Raw genomic sequence first — 27360 nt, forward strand, 5'->3', positions numbered from 1 at the left:
TGGACTACAGCCCACTTCTTCGGAAGCATACAGAGCAAGGCACTGCATTTAGCCGTATGGAGTGGAAATCCATCAAGCTCTGTATGCTTCCGAAGAAGTGGGCTGTATTCCACGAAAGCTTATGCTCTAATAAATTTGTTAGTCTCTAAGGTGCCACAAGCACTCCTGTTCTTTTTGCGGATACAGACTAACACGGCTGCTACTCTGAAACCTATTACAAGTGTGGTTGATCCAGATAAACGTGTTGACATATCCTTGGTACCACATGACATTTCAGTCTAGTGATGGAGGTACAAATTACCCCAAATCTGCCCAGACACTTGATAGCTGCTGTCCCAACAGAGATTTCATCTCTGACCACAGGTTGTCTCTCAGTCCTTTCTGGGAAACCTCCATAAGTTTCTTTAAATCCTTCTGAGAAATTTCCAGAACCTGTTTTAACTTCTTTTGGATATCTTTGAGTTCTGAGAGCACCTCCATTATTTGTTCCATCTTAGTTTAACAGGAATACCAGCTTATTTCTCTCCTTGGAAACTATCCCACTCCTCACATTAGTGTTGCCCCTTTGACCTGACCAGTTAGCCAATATTCAGGGCCTTGCAGGCTTGTGTCATCCATTTCTCCTAAGAGAACCTTAAGAGCGGCCAATGGTCCGTCTAGCCCAGAATCTGGTTTCTGACAATGGACTGTGCCAAATACTTCAGAGGGAATGAACAGAACAGGGCAATTTTGAGTGATTCATCCCCTGTTGAGTGATCCAGCCGTCCAGTCCCAGCTTCTGGCATTAGGAGGTTTACTGACACCCAGAGCATGAGATTCTGTCCCTGACCATCTTGGCTAATAGCCAATGGTAGATCTTGTGACGGGTTGGACCCCGCTTTCTCGGTGCCACCAGATGTGCTGGGGTCCCACTGAGCCTGCCTGTCCAACTAGCCTAGGTTTCCCTTACTCTGTGCTGCTGTGAAAGGCTCTCAAGCCCCATTCCAGCACACACATTGGTAGAGACACACCCAGCTGTAGAATCACACAGAGCCTTCCTTTTGTTTGTTTTAAACCTGCTGCCTATTAAGTTTATTGGGTGACCCTTGGTTTTTGTGTTACGTGAAGGGGTAAATAATACTTTACTACTCACTTTTGTCACACTATTCATGATTTTATAGACCTCTATCATATCCCCCACTTAGTCGTCTCTTTTCTAAGCTGAACAGCCCCAGTCTTTTAAATCTCTCCTTGTATGGAAGCTGTTCCATACCCCTAATCATTTTTGTTGACCTTCTCTGCACCTTTTCTAATTCTAATATATCTTTTTTGAGATGGAGTGACCAGATCTGCATGCAGTATTCAAGATGTGGGCGTACCATGGATTTATATAGAGGCAACATGATATTTTCTGTCCTATTATCTACCCCTTTCTTAATGATTCCCAACATTCTGTTTGCTTTTTTGGACTGCCGCTGCACATTGAGTGGATGTTTTCAGAGAACTCTCCACAGTGACTCCATGATCTCTTTCTTGAGTGGTAACAGCTAATTTAGACCCCGTCTTTTTTTATGTATAATTGGGATTACTTTTTTCAATGTGCATTACTTTGCACATTACTTGTCAGCATTGAATTTCCTCTGCCATTGTGTTGCCCAGTTTAGTGAGATCCCTTTGTAACACTTCCCAGGCAACTTTGGACTTAACTATCTTGAGTAATTTTGTATCATTTGCAAATTCTGCCAACTCAATGTTCACCCTTTTTTCCAGATCATATTTATAAATATGTTGAACAGCTGTGAGGGGGTGTACCAGGCCTTCATGGCCCTCTGCTGGAGGCGACCGTGGTCCTATTACACCCCCCCCCCCCCAGGAAAAGAGCGGTGAGGGTTGGCTCTCCAGACCTGCCTAGAATGGCTGCTTCTGTTCAGCCCATCAGAGCCCCGCAGGCTCAGATCAAAGGAACTGTGGGGCCTTAGCAGGTCGGTTCCTGGCTGGGACCAGGGAGGTGAAGAAGGGTGCTCCCTCTCTACTGAAGGAGCTTGACTGGCTGTATTTCCTAGTCTTGGGAGAGAGAGGACCTGAGAACTGTAACCCTAAGGTAACAGATGAAAGGAAAGAGACCAGGTGGGAAGAAGCCCAGAGAAAACAGCATCATCTGATTAAAGGAGGCAGTGCATGGCTACTGAGGAGAGGTTCCCTGGGCTGGACCCGGGTTCCCCCACCAGCAAAGTGGCCTAAGCCAAGAAGGGGCCAAGGCTTGTTTAGAAGCCCAAGCAAAGGGATGGATTTAAAGGGCCCAGAGGCAGGGCTGAAGACCCTGGTGAAGGCAGACAGTTCGGTGAACTTTTTGCTACCCTGGAAGGGATTTATTTTTGACTGTGTGACTTGGGCGGTGCCACCAAAGACTCACCTAGCGAGGCTGGCAACCTACAGAGGGTGGCAGGAACAGAAAAAGAAATTCAGTACCAAACCCAGCCCATCACAACACAGATCTAAGGGGAACCCCACTATTTACCTCTCTCCATTGTGAAAACTGACCATTTAGTCCTACCCTTCGTTTCCTGTCTTTAAGCCTGTTACTGATGCACCAGAAGACTGATGCAAAGAATTCATTTAGGGCATGGCTACACTTGCAAATGTAGAGCGCTTTGAGTTAAACCAGCCTTCGGAGAGCGTAGTAGGGAAAGCGCTGCAGTCTGTCCACAGTTGGTGGCGATAAGAACCCGGATGTTGGGGAAAGTGGGTTGGAGGTGCCATGGGGGCACAAGGGAAAGAGTTTTGGGACAAGGGCTGCGGGGGGGGGGGGGGGGGGGCGGTAGTGCTCCACCTGCATGGCTACGAGCGCCTGGATCGAGTCCACTTGGTGCTGCATGATGCTTATCAGCTGATCCGTGCTTTGCTGCCGGAGCTCCTCATTCTGCTGGCGGATCCTCCTTTCACTCTCCCTCCACTCCTACGCTTTTAGATTCTCGTTAAGGGACTGCTGGATTACTTCATGCAGCATGTCTTCTTTGCTTCTATGTGGCCTCTTCCTAATTCTTTGGATTCTTTCGGCAAGTGATAACATGGACGACTGAGATCTCAAGGTTGCATCTGTAAAGGCAAAATGCAACACTTAACAGAGGCAGCATTGTTCACACCAGAGAGAGCAATGATTCCCCCATACTTAAGGAGGGTAAGCACAGTCTACACAATAGCATAATTTGCCCATCCCAAAGCGAGCGCACATAACCCATGGGAGCCCCAAAATGGTGAGTAAGCACAGGGTCAAGGAGGACTGATTGTTTCACGGTCCTCTGGGTTTCTGTGCCTTGGGGAGAGCCAACAGCTGCAGGGGACCCCTATACTGAACACTGTCCCCACATTTTCTACAGGAGTTCGTCCTGGAAGATATCTCGCTGCTGAGGGTGACCTGAGAAGCAAGGGAGGGTCTTCTACTGCAATGCGGCTTCCGCCCTGGCCCATATGCAGCTTCCTATGTGCAGCAATGGTCCCCCCGCCCCTCGCAGCACAGTGGCGCGGACACGTTAGCCTGACTGGGACAAGGACCACAGTGGCATCAATGCCCTATTCCGCATCTAGGCATGCATGCAGCCCTAACCCTCCTCACCCCAAGAGCCTGCACCCAATAACTTCCTTCCCAAAATCAAAGCCGCTTACCGGGAACCTCCTCTGGTGTTTGTCCTTCCCCAAGCACCAGCCACCACGACTGGCTACCTTCCTCTTGGCTTGAGAACAGCTCTTGGCTGCATGCCTCCAGAGATTCCGGGGTGTCTTCCTCCCCCTCAGCATCCTCGCTCCTGCTTTCCTCCTCCTCCTGCCTTGTTGAACTGGGCTCTAAAGTGTCCATGGTAGTCCTTGGAGTGGAGGTGGGGTCGCCCCCAAGTATCACGTCCAGCTCTTTGTAGAAACGGCAGGTCGCGGGGGCACCACCAGAGCGGCGGTTTGCCTCGTGGGCTTTGCGGTAGGCATTCCGTAGCTCCTTCACTTTAACCCTGCACTGTAGTGCGTCCCAGTCATGGCCCCTTTCCATCATGTCCCTTGATATCTGCCCGAAGGTATCGTAATTCCTATAGCTGGAGCGCAGCTGGGACTGGACAGCTTCCTCCCCGCAAACACTGATGAGGTCCAGCACCTCACCATTGCTCCATACTGGGGCTCGCCTGGCGCGTGGAGCCATGGTCACCTGGAAAGATGCGCTGAGAGCACTCCATGCCTGGCTGAGCAAACAGGAAGGGGATTTTCAAAATTCCCAGAGAATTTAAAGGGTAGGACTGACGGTTGGTCACCTGAGGGCAGAACAGTAGAGTTCAAAGTGATGACCAGAGTGGCTAGAACAGGCATTGTGGGACACTTCTGGAGGCCGATCAGAGCGCATTAACAGACCAGGGTGTCCACACTGGCGTCACAGCACTCTAGCGGGGGCGCATCAAACGTTATTCCACTCGCCAAGGTGGAGTACCAGGAGCGCTCTAGCCGCAGAGTCCGGGCGCTTTACGTGCCTTGCCAGTGTGGACGGGTCGTGAGTTAGAGCGCACGGAGCTGCTTTAATTCGCTCTAACTGGCAAGTGTAGCCATGCCCTTAGCATCTCCGCAACAACCTTGTCTTCCTTGATCGCTCATTTAGTACCTCAATCATTCAACGGTCCCATTGACTGTTTGGCATCTTCCTGCCTCTGATGTACTTAAAACATATTTTTGCTGTTAGTGTTTGTGTCATTGGTTAGTTGCTCTTCAAATTCTTCCTTGGCCTGCCTTATTATACTTTTTCACTTGACTTGCCAGAGTTTGTGCTCTTTTCTATTTTCCTCAGTAGGAGATCTTGGAATCATAAAATGATGGGGACTAAATTAGCCGTTACCACTCAAGAAAGAGATCTTGGAGTCATTGTTGATAGTTCTCTGAAAACATCCATTCCATGTGCAGTGGCAATCAAAAAAAGCAAACAGAGTATTGGGAATCATTAAGAAAGGGATAGATAGTAAGACAGAAAATATCATGTTGTCTCTATATAAATCCATGGTACACCCACACCTTGAATACTGCATACAGCTGTGGTCACACCATCTCAAAGATATATTGGAATTGGAAAAGGTTCAGAAAAGGGCAACAAAAATGGTTAGGGATATGGAATGGCTTCCGTATGAGGAGAGATTAATAAGACTGGGACTTTTCAGCTTGGAAAAGAGACGCTAAGGGGGGGATATGATTGAGGTCTATTAAAATCATGACTGGTGTAGAGAAAGTGAATAAGGAAGTGTTATTTACTCCTTCTTATAACACAAGAACTAGGGGTCACCAAATGAAATTAATAAGCAGCAGGAAGTATTTCTTCACACAACGCACAGTCAACCTGTGAAACTCTTTGCCAGAGGATGTTGTGAAGGCTAAGACTATAACGAAGTTTAAAAAAAAAAAAACTACTAGATAAATTCACGGAGGATAGGTCCATCAGTGGTTATTAGCCAGGATGGGCAGGGATGGTTTCCCTAGCCTCTGTTTGCCAGAAGCCCGGAATGGGCAACAGGGGATGGATCACTTGATGATTCCCTGTTCTGTTCATTCCCTCTGGGGCACCTGGCATTGGCCAGTGTCAGAAGACAGGACTCTGGGCTAGATGGACCTTTGGTCTGACCCAGTACGGTTGTTCTTATGAATCATCATGAATAGTTCTCTGAAAACATCTGCTCAATGTGCAGCGGCAGTAAAGAAAAAAAGCTAACAATGTTAGGAACCATTAGAAAATGATAAAGATAAGATAGAAAATAGCACAATGCCACTATATGAATCCATTGTATGCCCACAACTTGAATACTGCCTGCAGTTCTAGTTGCCCCATCTCAAAAAAAAGATACTGGGCTAGATGGACTATTGGTCTGACGCTGCATGGTTGTTCTTATGACTCCTCGTAGACATATCACTAATCTCTGCTGCTAAGGGTGTGGAGTTTTCACCTTCCCCTCTGCAGGGTGTGTGTCTGCAAACCAGGACATAGCCACAGCAAGAGGGATTTACAATAGTAACAGTCCTAGGCAGTGAAATAATATCATTCTCCCACCAAAACATTGGCGGGTGTCTTATGGAGAATCCCACCTTCCAAGCATCTTTTAAACCTTCTCAGTCTTGTTAGGCATGAGCCAAAGGCACAAGTGGTTTCATATTTCCCCAAGGCAAGGTGCTTTACTCTCTCCCCTGCGAGCATATCTGATTCCTTAGTCAGATCTTTCCTACCAAGCATGATCTGGGCACTGTGTGCTTCCACTCTTGAAACAGTCTGCCATTTACACTGTCATCTTTCATAAACCCTGTCCACCTCCAGGGGGGCATGTGACGGGTTACCACCCACTCTGGGGTGCCACCTGATGTACTGGGGTGCAAACCCAAAATTGTATTGGCTTGCACTGCACAGAAAACTGTACAGCGTAAACTCATGAAATTCGCTCCCTCCCTCAATGTGGAGGAAGATATGCACAGCTTTTTGCCCCTCCCTCCATTATGGATTTCACAAATGGGGTTTAGAGAAAACAAAAACAAGTTTATTAACTACAAAAGATAGATTTTAAGTGATTATAAAGGATAGCAAACAGATCAAAGCAGATTACTGGGCAAGTAAAAACAAACACGCAAACTAAGATTAATACACTAAAGAAACTGGTTACAAGTGGTAATTTCTCACCCTAAATGTTGCTTTATGGCAGATTGCAGAGGTTCTTGAAGACAAGCTGCTCTTGCTTGCAGCTTAAAACTCTAGGTATTTCTTTCACAGGCCAGACACCTTCTCCAGACCAGGATCAGTCCTTCCCCTGCCCCCCTTTGTCTTTGTTTCTTAGATGTTTCCAGCAGTCATCCTGGGCAGGGATTCAGTGGGGAATGGCCCCTGATTAACTGACTTCCCTGCCTTAAATAGGATTTACATATGGCGGGAATCCTTTGTTTCCCAGTTTGATCCCCACCCCTTATCAGTGGGAAAAATACTAGTAGTCCAAGATGGAGTCCAGTACCAGGATCACATGACCCTGCAGTGTCAAAGCAGACAGGAGTCAAAGGTTGTTTGCAGCATCCCAGGAAGCTTCTCAGGAAGGTGGGAGATTAGCATCTTCAAAATCCTATTGGTCTCCCTAATGGCCCATCCAGGCTGATTGCATTCTGTCTGGTGGGCATTCCCCAGGGATAAACCCACTTGTAATTGTTACATAGTCAATATTCCTAACTTCAGATACAGAAATGATACATATGTACAAATAGGATAATAACATTCAGTAAATCATAACCTTTCCAATGATACCTCACATGACCCATCTTGCATAAAGCACATCTGAGTTGTGCCATATTCATATCATAAGAATATCTCTATGGAGAATATGGGGTGTAGTGTCACAGGGCAGAACAGACACAATTAACTGTGATCACCTCAGGCATCCCTATGTGGATTCCACACATAAAGCACACTGCTTCCTCATGTGTTCAGTGGATTCACACAAATAACGCCTTCTCAGGCTGTTGCTCTGGGCCGGGAACCTGTGATTGGGGTTGCCAGGAGGCAACAATTTCTGGGGTGGTATGGGTTCAGATCCACCCCCTCCCACCTTCTTGCCTGGGACAAATCGGGATCCCCCCATTTACACTGGGTGTTGCCCATCCCTCAGACCTGCGCTTCACAGATGGCCTCGCTAGCACATATAGATCAGCTGCATGGGCTGCATCTTTTAATCGCTGGGGATTTATCCCACACTACAGCCCTTACTTCATCCAGCCAGGCATCAAAGAACTTCTCTTGGCTAAATGGGTATACCAAATTTTCATAGTCCTCTGCCTCTTTATCCCTTATCCATTTCCTTAAATAATTTTATAAACTTATTCCCCGTGACTTATTTTATCAAGTTTTTTTGATGTTTCTAATTTTTAGGCAATATTCCTCTGGGATGATTTGAAACCTTTTCAATACAGTATCTCTGACTCAATCATAATTCATAGCCTCCTTTGGATATTTATCAGATAGACTGGGAGACAAGGTGGTCATTTTCTGTGTGTCAAGAATTTGGAGTACTTCACATGTCCTCTCAAAAGTGGTCAGGTATTCCTCAAAGCATTCCCCGTCCCAGTATCTTGGACATAATTTATCTTAGCTGGTTGATCCCTGGGGAGGATTACTCATGGGAGGTGGGTTTTTATTTTGTAATTTCAGCATTTTGAGCGCTTGCTCCCTCTCTTGAGGACAAGTGCAGAGTCCTGCACTTAGGAAGGAAGAATCCCATGCACTGCTACAGGCTGGGGACTGAGTGGCTAAGCGACTGTTCTGCAGAAGAGGACTTGGGGATTACAGTGGATGAGAAGCTGGATATGAATCAACAGTGTGCCCTTGTTGCCATGAAGGCTAACGGCACATTGGGCTGCATTAGTAGGAGCATTGCCAGTGTATTGAGGGAAGTGATTATTCCCCTCTATTCGGCACTGGTGAGGCCACATCTGGAGTATTGCATCCAGTTTTGGGCCCCACACAACAGAAAGGAAGTGGACAAATTGGAGTGAGTCCAGTGGAGGGCAGTGAAAATTATTAGGGGGTTGGGGCACATGACTTACACAGAGAGGCTGAGGGTACTGGGGTTATTTAGTCTGCAAAAGAGAAGAGTGAGGGGGGATTTGATAGCAGCCTTCAACTACCTGAAGGGGGGTTCCAAAGAGGCTGTTCTCAATGTGGCAGGTGACAGAACAAGGAGCAATAGTCTCAAGTTGCAGTGGGGGAGGTTTAGGTTGGATATTAGGAAACACTATTTCACTAGGAGGGTGGTGAAGCACTGGAATGCGTTACCTAGGGAGGTGGTGGAATCTCCTTCCTTAGAGATTTTTAAGGTCAGGCTGGGATGATTTAGTTGGTGTTGGTCCTGCTTTGAGCAGAGGGTTGGACTAGATGACCTCCTGAGGTCTCTTCTAACCCTAATCTTCTATGATTCTACATGCTTTCATTCTTCCAGCTCCAACTGTTTCCTATGGGCAGCTTCCTCCACTGCCTTCTGATTCTTATAGGCTCTCGGCCATTGCCTGTCTTGTTGAGGACTGTGCCAGTCTGGCGGTGTTGTACGGATGCCTGAACTCCTCACACCCTCATTCCTTCCCGAGGGGTTTGGCTGCTTGACATGTAACGTGTCTTGTTCCATAAGCTCAGATCGTTTCCTTGAGGCTTTTCCTTGCAACGACTAATCCCCGATGGTTCACAGCTGCTCAAACTGCAGCTTGGTTAGTGTGCAGCACTTCTCTAGCTTGCTCATTTTGTGCTGTCTTTGTTCTGTTTCCCTCTCCTGATATAAACAAACAATAAAAACTTCACACTCACACACACCATTTTCAACCCTATTACTTTTCAGTGTCACTTTGTGTCTCAGTGTACTCTACTGCCTTGGGCGTGAACTTCGCTTTGTTCATAAACTGGGTGTAGATCCTGCTGACCTTGCCACGGTGGCACTTTTCAGGGTTACCCAAGGGGTGCAGAGTGAATCACTACCAGCTGCTCACAACAGGAGGGAGCCTTGGCTGTGTCCACCAGGGGAAACCCTCCCCAGCTACCAACGTCTGGCTAACCCAAGCTCTCGTCTCCAGGCTCCACACACTCTGTGCTTTCCCAATGCAGGCTAGCAATGTACACATCTACACTCGAGTGCCCAATCCCCTTCGTTCTGGACACCTGCTGTGCATTGATTCGTTGCCTTGGTGGAAGCAATGCATCCCGGTTCACTGTTTCACCACAGCTCAACACCCGCCTTAGCACTTAGACGTATCTATAGTAAAACCAGTTTGGAGTTTAACAGAGCTTGAGATAGAGATTCAAATAAAAGCAAGTACAAGTGTTTAGACATATAAGGGTACAGGTAAAAGAAACATAAAATGGAATCTATAGCCTATAATTATGAACAAGTTACTTTGCTGTCTGGCACCTCCTCCTGGCCACTCTGGGGATTAGCTCTTGAGTTCACACCCAAACCCTGTCACACCTTCTCTCTCTCAGGTCTGCAGCTCCTTTCTGGTCCCAGGAACCACAGCGTCCCCTTTGTGACTCAGCCTCAGGCCATGTCACTCGGCATTCCCCCCTTCCATTCCCTGTCACACCCACAGTGACCCAGGCAGTCTTCCCCTTCACTGCCATGCCGGGCTATGCCACACCCTTGGTGGCTGGTAGGGGAACCCAGGCCTGCCCTCTACTCCAGATTCCAGTCCAGAGACCCTTTCCCCAGCAGCTCTGGGCTTTCCTCTCCCCGTCCTCACTGCTCCTTCCCTGAACTGTTTCCTACCTCTTCTGGTTCCCCTCCTTGCACTGGGTGTACCAACTCCAAACCCACTTCCCTTCTCCCCGGGAGCGACTGCCCTCTCCTAGCAGCTGCCTCAGCACTCCTCCATTCTCCCAGGGAGTAGCTGCAGACTTCTCTCTGCTGCTCCTTCGGTTGCCAGCCTTCTGGCTTTTGTAGGAGATCTGCCTGTCCCTCGCAGGTGAGCTTCTCTCTAATTAGCTGCCTCCAGCCTAAAGCTCCCCTGTTTGCAACCTAATTAGATGATTGGGCCCACCTGGCCTAATTCAGCTCTTGCAGGGCCAGTGTGGGAGCACACCCCATCACACTCTCCCACTGGCAAAGTGTCTCCTTCGTAATGGGTAACATCCTGTGCCCTTTCTTTTCCCTTTCTATAGTAACAGCCTATTGTCTCTTAGCCCGGGGGATCCCTATTCAGAGACTTCGCTTGGGGTTCTTTTCTCTTGGTAAATGCTCATGCCTGTGTCTGGTGCAGACAGGGCTTGGGTTGCTCCACAGCTGTTGATTGCTCTCATTTTGATTGAGTCAGTCTGAGACTGACACCTGAGGTGAGAAGTTTTATTTCCAGTAGTTTTGGAACACAGTATCCTACGTTACACGGCTCTACGGTTGTTCCCCTTACAAACCTCATGCCATAGCCATGACAATCAGCTAGTTCTTGGCTGTCCACAGAGACCACTCACAGCCGCCTTCTGTGAAATACTGAGAAGATGGTTGGGCACAGGGGTAATGTATCTGCCTGGGCATGTCTGTGTCACACCCAGACAGCAGATTTGTTTGGGGTTACCAATAGACTGGTGAATTCAGGCTGTCCCCACTCAGTGGCTGCTGTGAGTTTCTCCCATTGTAAGGAAATTTCTTATTTTATGGATAAATTCAGTGCCAGTGGGGACAGAACGGTGTTCAGAGAGAGGGGACCATAAGTCCTGTAGTTAGTGTTGCACAATAAGAGGTGTTTTGAGAATTGTGTGCTACTACCCGTGCTGTGGATCCATATGCTTCCTAGCTGATCAGGCTGGTAGGGAAGTACTGGGTATATTGCTAATGGAGATGAGCACCTCTCTTAGGGAGGGAAGACCGTCCGATGCTTCGAAGAAAGGAGTGGGATGGTGCTTTCTGCTCCAGCTCCCAATCCAGTGATCAGAAGCAGTTTCTGTTGCAGCCTATTTGCTTGTAATGTTTTCTATACCCTACAATAATTTCTGGTGAAATTAGTATGAAGCAGATTTAAAACAAACAAATGGAAGTACTGCTTCACACAGCACAGAGTCAACCTGTGGTATTCCTGGTCAGGGGAGGTTGTGAAGGCCAAAAGTATAACTGGGTTCAAAAAAGAACTAGATATGTTAATGGAGGATGGGTCCATCAATGGCTGTTAGCCAAGATGGTCAGAGGTGCACCCCCAGGCTCTGAGTGTTCCTAAACCTCTGACTGCCAGAAGCTGGGACTGGACGAAAGGGGATGATCACTTGATAAATTGCCCTTTTCTTTTCACTCTCTCTGAAGCATCTGACACCATCAACTGCCAGAGTCAGGCTACTGGCTAGATGGACCATTGGTCTGACCCAGTCTGGCCACTCTTTTATGTTCTTATGTTGGTGCATGAGGTCAGCTTAGAAGAGAGCAGCCCTGTGTTTCTAAGGGAACTACAGGCCAGTCAGCCTCACCTCAGTCCCTGGAAAAATCATGGAGCAGGTCCTCAAGGAATCAATTCTGAAGCACTTAGAGGAGAGGAAAGTGATCAGGAACAGTCAGCATGGATTCACCAAGGGCAAGTCATGCCTGACTAACCTAATTGCCTTCTATGATGAGATAACTGGCTCTGTGGATGAGGGGAAAGCAGTGGATGTGTTATTCCTTGACTTTAGCAAAGCTTTTGATACGGTCTCCCACAGTATTCTTGCCACCAAGTTAAAGAAGTATGGGCTGGATGAATGGACTGTAAGGTGGATAGAAAGCTGGCTAGATCGTCGGGCTCAAAGGGTAGTGATCAATGGCTCTATGTCTAGTTGGCAGCCAGTTTCAAGCGGAGTGCCCCAAGGGTCGATCCTGGGGCCGGTTTTGTTCAATATCTTCATTAATGATCTGGAGGATGGCGTGGACTGCACCCTCAGCAAGTTTGCCGATGACACTAAACTGGGAAGAGTGATAGATACGCTGGAGGGTAGGGATAGCATACAGAGGGACCTAGACAAATTAGAGGATTGGGCCAAAAGAAATCAAGGGACATGATCATTCTCCTCTGTTCAACAGGTAGGAATTAATGGTAAATTCTCAGAATGGAGAGAGGTAACTACTGGTGTTCCCCAAGGGTTAGTCCTCGGACCAATCCTATTCAACTTATTTATAAATGATCTGGAGAAAGGGGTAAACAGTGAGGTGGCAAAGTTTGCAGATGATACTAAACTGCTCAAGATAGTTAAGACCAAAGCAGACTGTGATGAACTTCAAAAAGATCTCACAAAACTAAGTGATTGGGCAACAAAATGGCAAATGAAATTTAATGTGGATAAATGTAAAGTAATGCACACTGGAAAAAATAACCCCAACTATACATACAATTTGATGGGGGCTAATTTAGCTACAAGAAGTCAGGAAAAAGATCTTGGAGTCATCATGGATAATTCTCTGAAGATGTCCGCGCAGTGGGCAGAGGCAGTCAAAAAAGCAAACAGGATGTTAGGGATCATTGAAAAGGGGATAGAGAATAAGACTGAGAATATATTATTGCCCTTATATAAATCGATGGAACGCCCACATCTCGAATACTGCATACAGATGTGGTCTCCTTATCTAAAAAAAGATATACTGGCACTAGAAAAGGTTCAGAAAAGGGCAACTAAAATGATTAGGGGTTTGGAACGGGTCCCATATGAGGAGAGATTAAAGAGGCTAGGACTCTTCAGCTTGGAAAAGAGGAGACTAAGGGGGGATATGATAGAGGTATATAAAATCATGAGTGATGTGGAGAAAGTGGATAAGGAAAAGTTATTTACTTATTCCCATAATACAAGAACTAGGGGTCACCAAATGAAATTAATAGGCAGCAGGTTTAAAACAAATACAAGGAAGTTCTTCTTCACGCAGCACACAGTCAACTTGTGGAACTCCTTACCTGAGGAGGTTGTGAAGGCTAGGACTATAACAGCGTTTAAAAGAGAACTGGATAAATTCATGGTGGTTAAGTCCATTAATGGCTATTAGCCAGGATGGGTAAGGAATGGTGTCCCTATCCTCTGTTTGTCAGAGGATGGAGATGGATGGCAGGAGAGAGATCACTTGATCATTGCCTGTTGGTCCACTCCCTCTGGGGCACCTGGTATTGGCCACTGTGGATAGACAGGATACTGGGCTAGATGGACCTTTGGTCTGACTCGGTACGGCCGTTCTGATGTTCTTAACATTGATAAGGTCTCATCTGGAGTGCCGTGTCCAGTTTTGGGCCCCACACTACAAGAAGAATGTGGAAAAATTGGAAAGAGTCCAGTGGAGGACAGCAAAAATGTTTGTTTACTCTGCAGAAGAGAAGAGTGAGGGGGGATTTGATAGCTGCTTTCAACTACCTGAAAGGGGGTTCCAAAGAGGAGGATCTAGACTGTTCTCAGTGGTGGCAGATGACAGAACAAGGAGCAATGGCCTCAAGTTGCAGTGGGGGAGGTCTAGGTTGGATATTAGGAAAAACTTTTTCACTAGGAGGGTGGTGAAGCACTGGAATGGGTTACCTAGGGAGATGGTGGAATCTCCTTCCTTAGAGGTTTTTAAGGTCCGGCTTGACAAAGCCCTGGCTGGGATGATTTAGTTGGGGTTGGTCCTGCTTTGAGCAGGGGGTTGGACTAGATGACCTCCTAAGGTCCCTTCCAACTCTGATATTCTATGATTCTAAGGTGTGGAGAGAGAATTCCTTGCTTTAGTCCCAGCTCTCAAATGCCGGCTGAGTTGCCCTTTGAGCAGCCCCTCCCAGCTGTGAGTGGGGCCACCTGCCTGATTCCTCTTGTGCTGTCTGTCCTACTGCTGCCATTGCTGGGGGAGGTCCCTTTTAAAGTGCCAAAGCCTGTGTTTGACACTGCCCCTGGGGCACTCTGATACTCACCATGCAGAGGAGTGTAACTGCCAGGTGACCTCCCTTTGTCTCCTGCATGGTGATCCCAGGAGTGAGACCAGCTGCCCAGGCGCTGGACATGATGTGTGTCTTGCCTTTCAGAGGAAGGTGAAGGGGCACGTGCAGATGATTCTGGAGCAGCTGCTGCGCACCGTCAATCGCAGGGTGATTGTCCTCGACCAGGAGCACGACCTAAGAGTGAGTACCACTGCTTGCTCTGTGCGGTTCTGGGGGGCTACAGGCATCTTGGAGTGAGCCTGGCCCTTGAACGGGCCCTGGTGAGTGCCAAGGAGTGTGCTGGGTTCGGTGCTGGGGTGGTAAGAGCTCATTAGAGTCTCCTGCTATTGGTGCCGTTCATCCTGCAGCAGCCTGGTCAGGATGAGGCTCTTGACGTTACACAGAGCTCCTGGAAAATCCATCAGCCCAAGTCCAAACACGGCACACGGGGAATTCGTGGTAGGAGCACATACTGAGGCAGGGTGGAGTCCTGGGTCGACCCTCATGGGGTGCTGGCAGAAGGCTGGGCCTCATCCCACAGTGGGAGGTTCCTTCTGTGGAGTGGGGCTGTAGGGACACCCCAAGGTTGAAGAATGTGAGTTGTGAGGACTAGTGAAGGGAGCTGGGCTCCTTCCAGGAACAAGGATCCTTGCTGGGCCTGAATCACCACTGGAGTTCTGCATGCCAAGAATGCAGAGCGGTTAAATCTCAGGGTTCAGGGCATCAGCCAGTCAGAGAGTCTCTGTCTACACAGCCAGTGGGTGTGAGCCTCCCAGCCTTGGGCTACCGGGGCTCGAGCTCTAGAAATAGCTGGGTAGGCAGCGCTCTGCAGAATCCTGGGTGTGTCTGTCCAGCGACTCAGGCTCTGAGGCCACCCCCCTTCCTAGGCTCCAGCCTGAGCCGCAGCCTCAAACGGCTCAGCTATTTCAGAGCCCTGCTGGGCGCCCTGCTAGGCTGAGTCCGTTGACCTGGGCTGAATGAGAGCCTTGCTTCCGCGGGCTGTACAGACACTGCTCAACTGACGCTTCCAAGGTAGGGCCCAGCTGGACTGTTTGATGAGGCGCTATGAGGCAAGATGGCCCCATGGCTCACTCGGTTAGCTGGCATCTTGATGTGGAGCAGATCTGATGTGCCAGCAGGTCGGGGAGGGGTTCAAAATGAAGAAAGAACTGGACAAATTGGCTAGAGATAAATCACTCCCTCTGGGCAGGGGCCAGGGTGGGGATTAGAAACCAGGGGAGTTAGCGCATGGCAGCTTAGCCCAATGGGGACTGCCCAGACTGCAAACCGCTGGGTCTACGCTCTGTGTCCTGTGGCAGCGGGAAGTCAGTGGGGATGCCTGTAAACCAGTGGTGTAGAGGAGCAATGGCCAGGAATGCTCAGTGGAGGGGCCTGCTGGGATCTGAGAACAGTGTTGTCCTCCCATTCTTGGTTCTCATTGACAAGTGCTGCTGGAGGAAGCGAATCTGGAGTGACGGGCATGGCAGAGTGGTGCTGTGAGGCTCACTGAATCTCTGGCTCTGGTGCGGTCTCCATTTGGAGGCTGCCTGAGGGTCTCTCCAGCAGGTGGCTCTGCTCAGGTCTGTGCATGTTCAGGCTGCTGGCAGCCCTTGGGTGGACGTTTGGATAGACATACGCAGGATTTGGTGCTGCTGTTACACTGATCCCTGGGAGTTAGCACCTTCATTCCGGGACTAGTTCAGTCTGACCCCATGGTTCAAGGCGTGAACAAGGCTCTTCTCTTTAACGGCTTTGGTTTGATCCTGCGATGGGTTTCAAGCGTATATTTTGAGATATTCACCTCTTCAGCGAGTCTCTCTCAATTGGCAGGCTCAGACTCCCTTCACTAGAATCACTTCACTGTGGCAGCGCGGATGGGCTGTTTTCCTGGTGTCATTTGTGCAGTTTCTCATTGGCCTGCCTGACACAAAGGGTGAGGAAGCTCTTCCGGCTCCAGATCGCCAGCCCTGTCTCTTGCTCACCGTTAAGTGTCTTTGCTTGCTGAACTGATTGCGGATTCAGTCCTAAATACTCCTCTCTGACCTTGGGAGTAATGGCCTTATGGAGTTGTTTAGCTAAGCTATTCTGTATTCAGTTCTGCCCTCAGTCATTGGGGCAGTGTTGTAAATGAGGCAGACGGGGGGTGGCCCAGCTGGTCATAGCATCTCCTTTCATACACTTCTCTCTCCAGCGCTTTTGCGGAGGGAGAGAGACTGTCGCTCTGAACCTGCCAGTCTATGACAAGGACCTTTGGCGTGTGGGAACCAAGCGTGTGAAGGAGGCTTGGTGGGGATCAGGTGGGATTTGAGCTCACTAGCATTATGGTTTTGTTACCCTTGCTTCTGGGTTGTGTATTTTGGCATCCCAGGGAAGTGAGGGCAGAAAGGAGCGGTAATGGAGCTACATGCATTACGAGGAACTGAATGAGGTTGTTAGGGACCAGTTTCAGTACAAAGAGAATCTAACCCTTTGACCTGATCCCAGCCATCTCCCCTTGAATCTTTGCCAAGACCTGAACCATCTGAGTTTCAGAAATGCTGTCTGGTAGCTGTCTTGGCCTGACTTATCAGCTATATGCTGCCTCTGTACTCCCTGGCTCCATCCAGAGGTGTAGGGCTACTTCATGACTGGCTGTTCCTAGGGCGTGGGCAACACTCAGCATCTTCCCAGAGCTGTTGTTGCAAGTGAGATTCCAGCCCTGTTTTGTGTACGCCAGGGGTTTGGAAGCTTCTTATGAGCACAGAGCCAAACTGAACCACAGTCTTTGTCAGGGTCATTGAGCCTGTATGTAATGGGAAGCAGATGGGGGTATGGGGAAAAGACTCCCAGGGGACAGCTCTGTGGTCACTTTCTGCCCCCTTCCCTGAGAGCCCCAGCTCCCCATGCCATGAGGGAACATCTGTTTGCACTATCCCCCAGCAGCCCCTGGCGCCGTTATCTGGTACACCCCTGAATGCCTCTGTTTCCCATGCTGGCCTGTCCGGTGACCCCAGCAACCCAGGTGCACCTCTCAGAGCTCCCATCCCACCCCTTTAGGAAATGCCTGTCCTCACTCAGCTATCTGACCTGCTCATCAGGGCACAACAGAATAATCATTGGGCTAGGAATGCCGCCTCCTTGGCTGTAGGGGCTTGTGAAACTGCACAAGCTAAAAGCTTCGCTGATGTAGATGCCACAGCCAGGGACCTGCCATCCTGTCCTGGTGCCCAATACATTCCAGGTGAATGCTCTGACCCAAGGCCCACAAGCACCCTGAACATAGGCACCTGTGGGACCCTGTCAGCAGCTGCATGACAGGGAGGGGGATACAAGGTACCTAGAACCTCTCAGCTGTGACCCGGTCATCTGCTTCTAAGGAGAGACTGCTCATGGACACTCACAAAACCTGCAGGCCAAAGGAACCTCTTGCCTTCCGGAGTGCTGGGACCTATGAACCATGCACCTGGAATTTCCTGGCTACTTAACCCCACACCTGAGACCTAAGCTTCCCCTCCTCCCTGCAACACGGGGAGAAGGGCAAGAATGGTTCCATCCAAAATAAATGAGGTTCCTGGTGGGTTAAGGCCACATGACTAGATGCATGTTGTAGTTCAGGGCAGAGTTAATGAAATAGAATATCAGGGTTGGAAGAGACCTCAGGAGGTCATCTAGTCCAACCCCCTACTCAAAGCAGGACCAATCCCAGGACAGATTTTTGCCCCAGATCCCTAAACGGCCCCCTCAAGGATTGAACTGTCAATGCTGGGTTTAGCAGGCCAATGCTCAAACCACTGAGCTGTCCCTGCCCCCCTAATGGTTAAGAACAGAAGGCTCAGGGTGGGTTACTGTTATGTCAGTTCCAGCAGATGCATGCAAATTCTCTGCTGAGCTCAGATGGGTGTAGCCTGGAGCTTGCATGGATCCCAGTCTCTTCCTGGCTGGGTTTGTGATCCTTCCCTCGCAGGAGTTGTCCAGGCTTGGGGTTGCTGTGACACCTGAAATGCTGAGACTTCAAATGTTCTTCAAGGAGATAAATTCTGTCACTGCTGCTGGGGCCAAGTGTCCCCCTACAGGAGACCAGCAGCTGCCATTGACTTCAATGGGGATTGAATTCTGAGGCCTTCTTGGGGCCCAGCCTCCCTTCCATCCCCTGTTATCATGCAGAGACAGTATCATTCAGAGGCCTTTGTGCTGCTCTCAGCGGCATGGGGTCTCTGTGGAGCCCCCTCCTTCCCCACTCTCCTGGCCTTTGTGCAGCTCATGGTTGGTTTTCTGAGCACGGCAACTGTGTGGAGCATTAGGGAGCGTTTTCTGTGCCGTGCTCAGCATGCTGACACCACCCACTGGCTGCTTCCAGCCCTTTGATCTGGGACCCTCATTAACCTGACATTGAATTTCTCCTCTCGTGGGCAGCCTTGAAAAAGCTGGAATATTTGAGCTGCTAATTTCTTTCTTGTAATTAGTCAGTGAATCCTGCAGCCAGGAAACCTCAGCTTCCTTCCCTGCGAGCCAGCTGCATGTGGGAGGGAGAGTATAATTTCTAGGTTGGCGTCCCCTCCCCACCCGGACTGAATATCACAGTGCTTTCGATTAGAGGGAGCAGGTCACAAGTGCTGAAACCTGGGGGTGTGAAATGAGTTGGTCTAGTCTCGGCTATGCCCACAGCAGGCAGGTGCACACCTCGCCACTGGTGCTATCTGCTCTTTCATGAACAGGCTCTGCAGAATTGTGAGGAATGTACTTAAAAGCGAATGAATGAGTCTCAGATTTCTGACCAGGCCAGAACCCAGGACTCACTCACTGGCACTTGCATATGTCCCTGCTTCCTCCAGTCTCTAGTGTCTGCCTTTCTCCCCCTGCTGGCTGCCTGATCCAGGAAATTCAAAGGTCAGGTTCCCCCGTGCCTAACCTGTCCCCTTTGAGTATCAAGATCTTTCTGATGCTCACATAGCATGGCGAAAGTTTCACGCTGTGCTGCACATGGTGAGGTTCTTTGTGCCTTCAGCTCCTGACGGCAGTGGCTGTGAATCAGCAGGAGCTGCAGCTCTCTGACTAATCCCTGCAACACGTGATTTCAGAAATCAAGGCCAAAAGAAGGTGCTACTCAACCCAGAATGCAGAGGACTTAGTTACCCTGTCCCCTGGACAGCAAGGCGGACTGGGTGGGACAGCTGATGACCACTGGAGTGAAGGGGAATGGTGCTATGCTGAGGAGAACTTGTAACACAGGCCCCCAACTTTTCTGTGTGTAAAAGACAATTGCAGCGTCTCTCATTAGGCTGCTGAATCAATCGCCACAAAACTGAGCCTGGAAGTGACAAATGTCCAGGTACTTTTGATGACACTGAAGTGATTGAAAGGCAGCTGCTGGCTGTTCTGTGGGGAGCCAGGCTGTAGAAATGCGCTTTTCATTACCCAGAGAAAGGGGAGCTGTAGCCTGACCTCAGAGCTGCAGAGGTTGGAAATGCTGGGGGTGCCTGCCTGCCCTTGGAGATCAGAGATGGAGGCAGGGGTGTTAACCAGCCATTCAGCTGCACTAAAGGGAGCCCTAGTGTAGACAAAACTCCAGCCGCTTTCAGCATGTTTACCATGATGGCAGTGACACCCTGGGTGCATGGAGGGAGTGTTATCTCCAGGCCTTCTTTGTTAATTGCACCCCCAAATACTCCAAACAGCAGGAGCCAATCGCTGCCTTTTTAAGAACAAAAACTTGCTGGCAAGAGCCTGTGTAGCGAAAATAGCGTCTCCCTAGAGTTTATTGATTTCTCATTAAGTACAGTGGTGCTCTCCCTCCCGCCCGTTATTTACACAGGGGCTGTAGTATGTTAAACAGGGGAGAGGTAAGAATACAAAAGCTGGTGCTACCCAAACCCTAGCCTCGGAGAGAGGGAGAGAAAGGAACAGAGTGCTTGGTGTGTCAGCAATGGAACGTCTCTTTGGCAGTGGGGACCTCACGCATGTCGTCTTGCCTTGGTGATGTGACCTTTGCATCCTCCTCAGGCAGCACCATGTGTCACAGGAACCAGAAACATTTGCGCCTGGATTTTTTGGAGTCCAGTTTTGCAGGCAGCTTCGGCATCGGGGACAGCTCTTGCCGAGTTGGTGTGGTGGCCCGGGCTGTCGTGGGGGAGCTTTGCCTTGACTCACTCTCAATGCTGCTCAGCACCCGCTGGAAGCGGCCTTCCTGCTGCCGAAAATCATGTTCCACACTGTAGGAGACACAGAACAATACAATAATCATTCAAGTACAATCGGTAGTGGAGTCCTCTTTCCACAAGCTACCCCTGCCCTGCCCTGCCAGGATCCCCCTTGCCAGGGGAGTTTAGTGTCCAGGCCCCTTCAGGCCTCAGTCTCAGCTGAGACTGTTAACAAGCTGGGTTGGGGGCTTTTATGATGTGGACACCTGTACTGGCCTGAGACATCAACACATTTCCCACCAGCCGCTGAGCTGATGTCAGATGGGAATGATTTCAGCTCCATGGAGCACTAATGAGCTTACATGAGAGCAACAGTCAGCAGTCTGTCTTCAAAGCCCTTCACGTACATTAACTAATTAAGTCATTTATAGAACAACTTTTCTCCCACTGGGTCCCAAAGTGCTTCAGAAACTTTTCTGACTGTCCAGATTATCCCCAAGGATCACTCACCCACCACCCTGGGGTTAGCCACAGCAGCGCGCACTGGGGCTAGAAAGCAACTCTAGCCTTTGAGGGGATGCACAATTACAACAGACAGTTATTCAATATGAATGTGTGATCAGGGCCCCTCTAACCACCGCTGCACCCCAGCAAGCCCTTGCCCGCCAGTAAAGGCTTACCTGGGCCACGCACTGTACATGGGCAGCTGTCCTCCCTCGCTCAGTCCGAAGGGAAAGCACATTCCAGAGCAGAAGGTTCCCCAGTGAGAACTCCCAGCCCCAAGATCATTCCAATATGATGGCTGGTAGCAGAAATGGCCCAGCTGCTCTCACCTCAGGGGCAAGCCTCGCTGCAGGAGCCACTTCCCCATCTAGGTGCACCAAAACCTGGACCCCAGATCTCTGTGGCCTTTGGTGGGATCTGTGACAGGGTGTACTGGGCCCTTTGAGACCCCTGCTGGAGACCTCATGGTCCATCCACCCCCCGCCCCAGGAAAGGAGCAGTGAAGGTGGGTCCTCCAGGCTTGCCTAGAGAGGCTGCAGGGAAGCAGCCAATCAGAGCCCACCAGGCTCAGTTAAAAGGCGCTGCAGGGCCAGAGCAGATCAGTTCCTGGTGGGGAGCAGAGGAGCAAGGAAGGGGGCTTCTTGCAGAGCTCAAGGAAGAAGCAGAAGATGGGTTCTGGTGGCATTGCCATTTGATGAGGAAGAAGAGGAGTTGAGGTCAGGTGAAGAGGAAGGGACTACATGGGAAGCGGCCCAGGGAAGAAGAGCAGCAACTATTCAAGGAAGCAGCATGCCGCTGCTGTTTGTAGAGTTCCTGGGTTGGGACCAAGCAGTGGGCGGGCCCGGGTCTCCCCCACTGGCCACTTGCAGAGTGGCCAAAGCCCCAAGAAGGGAACAAGTTTCGGGCTAGAATTTAAAGGGCTCAGGGAGGGGCTGAAGACCCTCGGAGGATCCACCATTTGTTGGACTTCGTTACCCTAGGAAGGGGATCGGACGTGAAGGAGTGACCTGGCTGGAGAACTGGGGCAAGAAGAACCATTTAAGGCGAAGAGTCTCTGGGGAGAAAGCCCTGCAGGCACTGCTCTACCACCATGGCAGGCACAGACTCAAAGATCGCTCAGAAGAGGCCAAGAACTGAGCCCAGAGGCAGCGCTGCAGATGCCAAGGGCACTGTGATAGGTTCTGTGGGACCTTTTACCCTGGAAGGGGTTCGTTTATCCATTTTAGACTGTGTGATTCAGCTGGAGGGCTGGGCCATTGAAGGCCCATCTGATGAAGTTAACAGCCAACAGGGGGCGCTGGAAGCAGAGAGAGAGTGAGTGCAGGTTTGCACCCAAGCAACAGGAGGCGCTCAGGAGAGGTGAGTGGCCCCCGGTCACACGGCCTCACAGACTTTGCCACATTCCAGCCAGGGTGACATGAGGAGGGGAGGTACCATGTTCCCTCAGTCCCCGGCAGCTACCAAACAGTGAGTAGATGCTCCCTTTTACTTGCCTAATTTCTCTGATTTTTCTGCTTCACTCGAGCACCCTTGTCGTAAATAGGTGTTTAGCGGGAGGGCTGGTGGAACCATGTCTGACAGAAACAAGGCTCTCTCAGAGAAGGGCTGGAAGATATCTCTGGCTTAGCACTGAAGCCTTCTTCCATAACAGCAAGAGAGGGAGAGAAGAAACAACCCCATCATGCCCTGGAACCCTGGGAGAGCCTGGTACCAGGCAGCGCAGAAACCATCAAGGTTCCTTGGCAGGTTCCCCTCACCGCCTTTTCCTGGTGGTGACGGAAAGGTCATTTTCCCTGTTGAGGGTACCCGTCCCCCATACACACCTGCCTTCCATGCTCAGTTCTGACAGGGATGCAGGGGAAGACCCCACCCACTCCTCTCCACCCTCGACCTCCATCCTCGGTGCAGAGAGTAGAAGCCAGTCTAGGGTAGTGCTCAGGATTCTCTTGGATCAGAGGGTTTGAATCCAGGAACTTCCAGACTCAACCTCACTGCCAGGTTGCAGTCGGAGGCTCACTCTGGGGGATCTCAATCTAAGCCTTTCGCAGTTCCACCCTCAGAACAGAGTTCTCTTAGCACAGCCCTTTCCATGAGCATTCCTAGGTCCTAGGCTTCTGAATAGGAACCACGGGCTCTCCCTTACTCTTCCACAGGGTGTCCTCCATATGGGCCATTTGGCTTTCTTGGGCATCACAGCCATGGGACCATAGGAATTGCCATGCTGAATCAGATCAGCAGTCCATCTAACCCAGTACCCTTTCTCTGGCAGTCGGCAGCACCAGCTGCTTCAGAGAGATTCTCTGTTTTATCTATCCTGTTCCTAATGGCTCCTAACACTGTTAGCTGTTTGACTGCCGGTGCGCACTGAGCGGACGTGTTCGGAGAACTGTCCGTGATGATTCCAAGATCTCTAAGATCTGTGCCAAACTTCTGACCCCTGTTGGCTCAGTGAGAACAAAGTATAACATGTATGCTTGGGCCAACCGTATTACCTTTGTAGTCCAGCTGAGGAGTTTGAGGGCTGCATAGCAGCTGAAGGACAGAACGCTCATTAAAAGCTGCCTATGATGTCTCAGTCACAACTGTTGTGGGTAGGTGAGCTTCCTGGCTAATGTGCTCCTGCCTGTCTATGGACATGCAGACTACAGTGGGAGACCTTCACTTTGTGAGACCAGCTGTGCCCCCAGACACTAGAAAAATGTAACAGACTCCAGGTCATCACCTTTCAGAACTGACCTGCAGCAGATCACGGAGCCAGAGACACTTCAGAAGTCTGTTGCTTCAACAAGCAGAAACTCCCTCCCACAAACTGGACTCAAGGACACAGATTTAGCTGCAAACTTGCGGTGCTGATGATGGCCCTAGCCTCACTCCGAGTGTTATCATTCCTTCTCGGTGTTTGTTTATTTTGTGGTGATGCTCAGAAACCCCAGCTCAGATCACACACGAGTGCCATCCTTATGCAGCCAGCCTCAGCTCAGATTCATCCCTGACGTGGGCACTGATTGTCTTCTGAGTCAGACTGTGAACGTCCTGTTCTTTCTCAAGCCACACCCACTGAGGGAGGTCAAGTTACACATGGTCCATGCTAAAATGGCACCTAATTGCTGAAGCAACACCCGTCTGTGAATCCCCAGGCCTGGCTGCGGTTTTGATGACAGGCTTAGGAGGCAAATGATCTCTGCATGCACTGGGAAAGCAGAGACTCTGCACTACCATCCACAGCCTGACAGCACCGCAGCTCAGCTGCCTCACTCGCTCCCCAGCAGCCCCCATCGTCCACAAGCGAGAGGGAGCTGATGGAATACATGGCATCTCCCCATGTAAGAGAGGCCCTGGAGGAGCAGTTGCCCAGCACCATCCTCTAGCACCTCTGAGGAGAGAGCAAAGGCCGCATGTGGGCCTCTTTTCCCCTCTTCCTGCACAAGAAGCAGGTTCTGGCTCTTTTCTGTGGGCTGCAGGCATTAGAAGTTGACAGCTGCTCATATGCCCCCAGGTTTGTCCTGGCAGGTGCACATTAACCCTTTCCTTACTGAGGATGGGCGGGTGCTCCAGACCTTTGAGTGTGGTGGAGGCGTGAAACCTGCTATTTGAGGGAGACTGGATCCCTGAGTGACCACATGCAGGGCCTAGTGTTAGTCTCAGAAGTATCCTGAGGGCGTGGATACTGTACTTCCCCAGGTGCAAGAGAGCTCACACGGAAGAGAAGAGAGCGCATGCTGCTTGCTAGATGTGTTTGAGGTGCTGGCATAACAAAGCCACATGAAGCCCTATCTAGTTCCTGTCATGCAGGGGAGGCCATAACTGCCCCTACAACCCACGCACAGGGCTGTCCCTAGTGCTGGGGCTCCCAGCCTTTCCCCTGGGAAGTGATGTCCCAGCCATGACCCAGCTGCGGAGCTTTCCTAAGACTAGGCCATTTTCCACCTTTGAGTCCCATTAACCCTCATTCCACCCCCTGGCATCATATGGAATTCCTCTCTGACTGCAGTGCAAACACAGCAGGAGGAGGTCTGCCCAGACAGGCGTGGGTGTAAAGTAAGGCACAGACAGATTGGTTGGTTGCAGGGAGAGCTCTCGCTGAAATCATCTGTCACCATTGGTGGCACCCTTCCTAGGCCTGGCGAGGGATCTGGGGGCGAGCAGGAATCACTGCCTGTCTTCTCTGTACATATCCGGGCCGGAAGTCTAGGATAGGAGAACTACTGCTTGTGTCTATGTCCCCACGCACTGGCACATACGGGGTTGGGGATAGGGCACTGCAGCAGTGTCGAAGCACCATCTCCCGGTAGGTCACGTTAGCTCTGCATTCCCACCAGCTGAGTACTCGCTACAGTCAGGAGTGGAGACCAGGAGTTCTCCCCTCTCCAGCACTTAGTCTTGCTTCCTCCGTGTCCATGCAGCAGTGTGGCTGCTGCTCCAGAGGGGACTGTAGCAAACAGACAGGTGAGTCCCTAGGTCGCTTTGTCCCTCTATTGTGCCCATAGTGTCCAATACAGGCTTCAGAGGTGCACTGCAGTGATCCTTTCCAGATCCCGAATCAGTGGCCACAACGCCTCCCGTCCCCCTACTCTCTGCTTCTTCAAGCCCAAGACTCGAGTGTGTCATGGCTGGGGAAGCAGAATTGCGGCTTTTGGGCAGTAGCCCTCTACCTAACACCCCTCTGCACTCCGGGGGAGGATGGAGACTAGCCACAATGAGAGGAGCCAGGACCCTGCCCTGCCCCTCTGGGGAGTCAAATAAGAATGGGGCGAGAAGAGATTCTCCCTCTGGCCTTACGGCCCCTGGGGCAGCACATTCCTGGTGCCACTGGGCCCCGCTGTAACGAAGGCTGCGGGAGCGGTGTGTAAAGGGTTCATGTATGTCCTAATGATTGAAGGGAGGTTTGCACACCCCATGCTCTGACTGATCCACCCCAAAAGCTGCCCCCGCATGCTCTTTCCCTTAAGGAATTGAATCCTGCAGTCTCCCAGCTGATCAGAGCCATTGTTCGATCTATAGGCAATAGAAGCATGGCTGTTGTTAGCAGGAGACCTGCGTTCAGTTCCCCCGTGTGACCGTGGGGAAGGCATTCTCTTTCTGGGCGTCCAGGAGTGTTAGCCCTGCTCCTGTGCATGTCTTTTCTATGTGACTGTGAGCTCCTCAGGGCAGGGGCTAGCTGTGCTGCACCCAGCACCATGGGGCTTGATCTTAGCAATGCCAATACTAATAGAATGAGCCTTTGCCACTGTACACCGGGGGCTTGAGGAAATGGAGATCTGGAGTGGCCAGAGGGAATTCCCGTCTCCCTCAGTTGCGATAGGAGCAGACTTGTAGGGACTCCACCATTAACCCCTCAGCTATTGCGCTGATGTCCACTAACCCAGCCTGCACCTTACCCTGATGTCTCTTCCGTAGAGTCTGACAGTCACCCAGCATTCCTTGCAATAGAACCAGACTCTCGGCGTATGGAAAAGGTCACAGGGTCCAGGCATGACGCTGCTCTAGTGTCTGTTGCATTGTGCCTGTGTGGGTTCTGCTAGAGCACTTTGTTCATCATGTGGATGGCGGTGGCTAAGCCCAGAGGGAGTCCACAGCCAGAGACAACAGTTACACAATCCACTCCCTCAGCTATGACATCTCTCCCAGCCGCAGTGCCCACAGAGACAGACCTGTCAATCCCAGTTAGCAGTGAAACCCCCCACTAGCTACATAGGAGGAGTTTGCTGTTAGCTCTGGTGTAAACAAGCACAGAGCAAGAGATGCAGACACAACAAGGCACCTCCAAAGAGAGACGTGCACCCAGTGCAGCAGGGAGAGACGCCCGCCCACAGAGATGGAGGAGAGACAGAGTCCTGCATGCAAAGAGAGGTGGGGGCAAAGACGCACCCACATGACCATGCGGCATTGCTCAGAGACCCCCCATCTGAATGTCATCCAGCTTTTAGTGACACTAACCGAACAAATGTCATTCATGATCAAATGTGCACATGCACAGAGAGAGCAGGGTGCACAGACGTGGCAAGAACCTTAGCCACACGCACAGGGACACCTGGCACCCCACAGGGTAAGGGGGACAGTGGCCCCCACAGGGTAAGGGGGACAGTGGCCCCCAGCCCTCCCTCACTCAGGCCAACTGGCAGCTATCCCATTCCCTTCCCTCCCCCTTCCTCTTGCTCAGGGCTTTGTGGTTGCTTTGCCATGGCCTGAGTTGGACCCGTGGAAAGAGGGAAATGGAGACAGGCTCTCCCTTGCCCCCAGGCACAGAGGACTAAGAGCTGGGCCCCTGGGATCCCAGACTCCACCCACTAGGGCCCATTGCCCAAGGAGGAGGCATGGCGGGACGGGGGGAGTGCCTGCCACAGGGAGGAGCAGCACAGGCTGA

General features: G+C 50.6%; 2 protein-coding genes across 2 annotated transcripts in view; one reads left to right on the forward strand and one right to left on the reverse strand.

Moving 5' to 3' along the window:
- The window catches only part of LOC135984063 (dedicator of cytokinesis protein 2-like), a 202590-nt gene extending 187864 nt beyond the window's left edge, over positions 1-14726 (forward strand). The window contains exon 28 of the mRNA XM_065598501.1: positions 14482-14726. Coding sequence (XP_065454573.1) covers positions 14482-14634 — 153 coding nt within the window. The 3' untranslated portion in view covers positions 14635-14726. The remainder of the gene's footprint in view (positions 1-14481) is intronic.
- A 5358-nt stretch (positions 14727-20084) lies between these two features.
- Positions 20085-27360, reverse strand: part of LOC135984065 (protein INSYN2B-like) — a 24317-nt gene continuing 17041 nt past the window's right edge. The window contains exon 3 of the mRNA XM_065598504.1: positions 20085-20564. Coding sequence (XP_065454576.1) covers positions 20369-20564 — 196 coding nt within the window. The 3' untranslated portion in view covers positions 20085-20368. The remainder of the gene's footprint in view (positions 20565-27360) is intronic.

This window comes from Chrysemys picta, chromosome 5 (assembly GCF_011386835.1).
Source record: "Chrysemys picta bellii isolate R12L10 chromosome 5, ASM1138683v2, whole genome shotgun sequence".
Taxonomy (NCBI): Eukaryota; Metazoa; Chordata; order Testudines; family Emydidae; genus Chrysemys; species Chrysemys picta.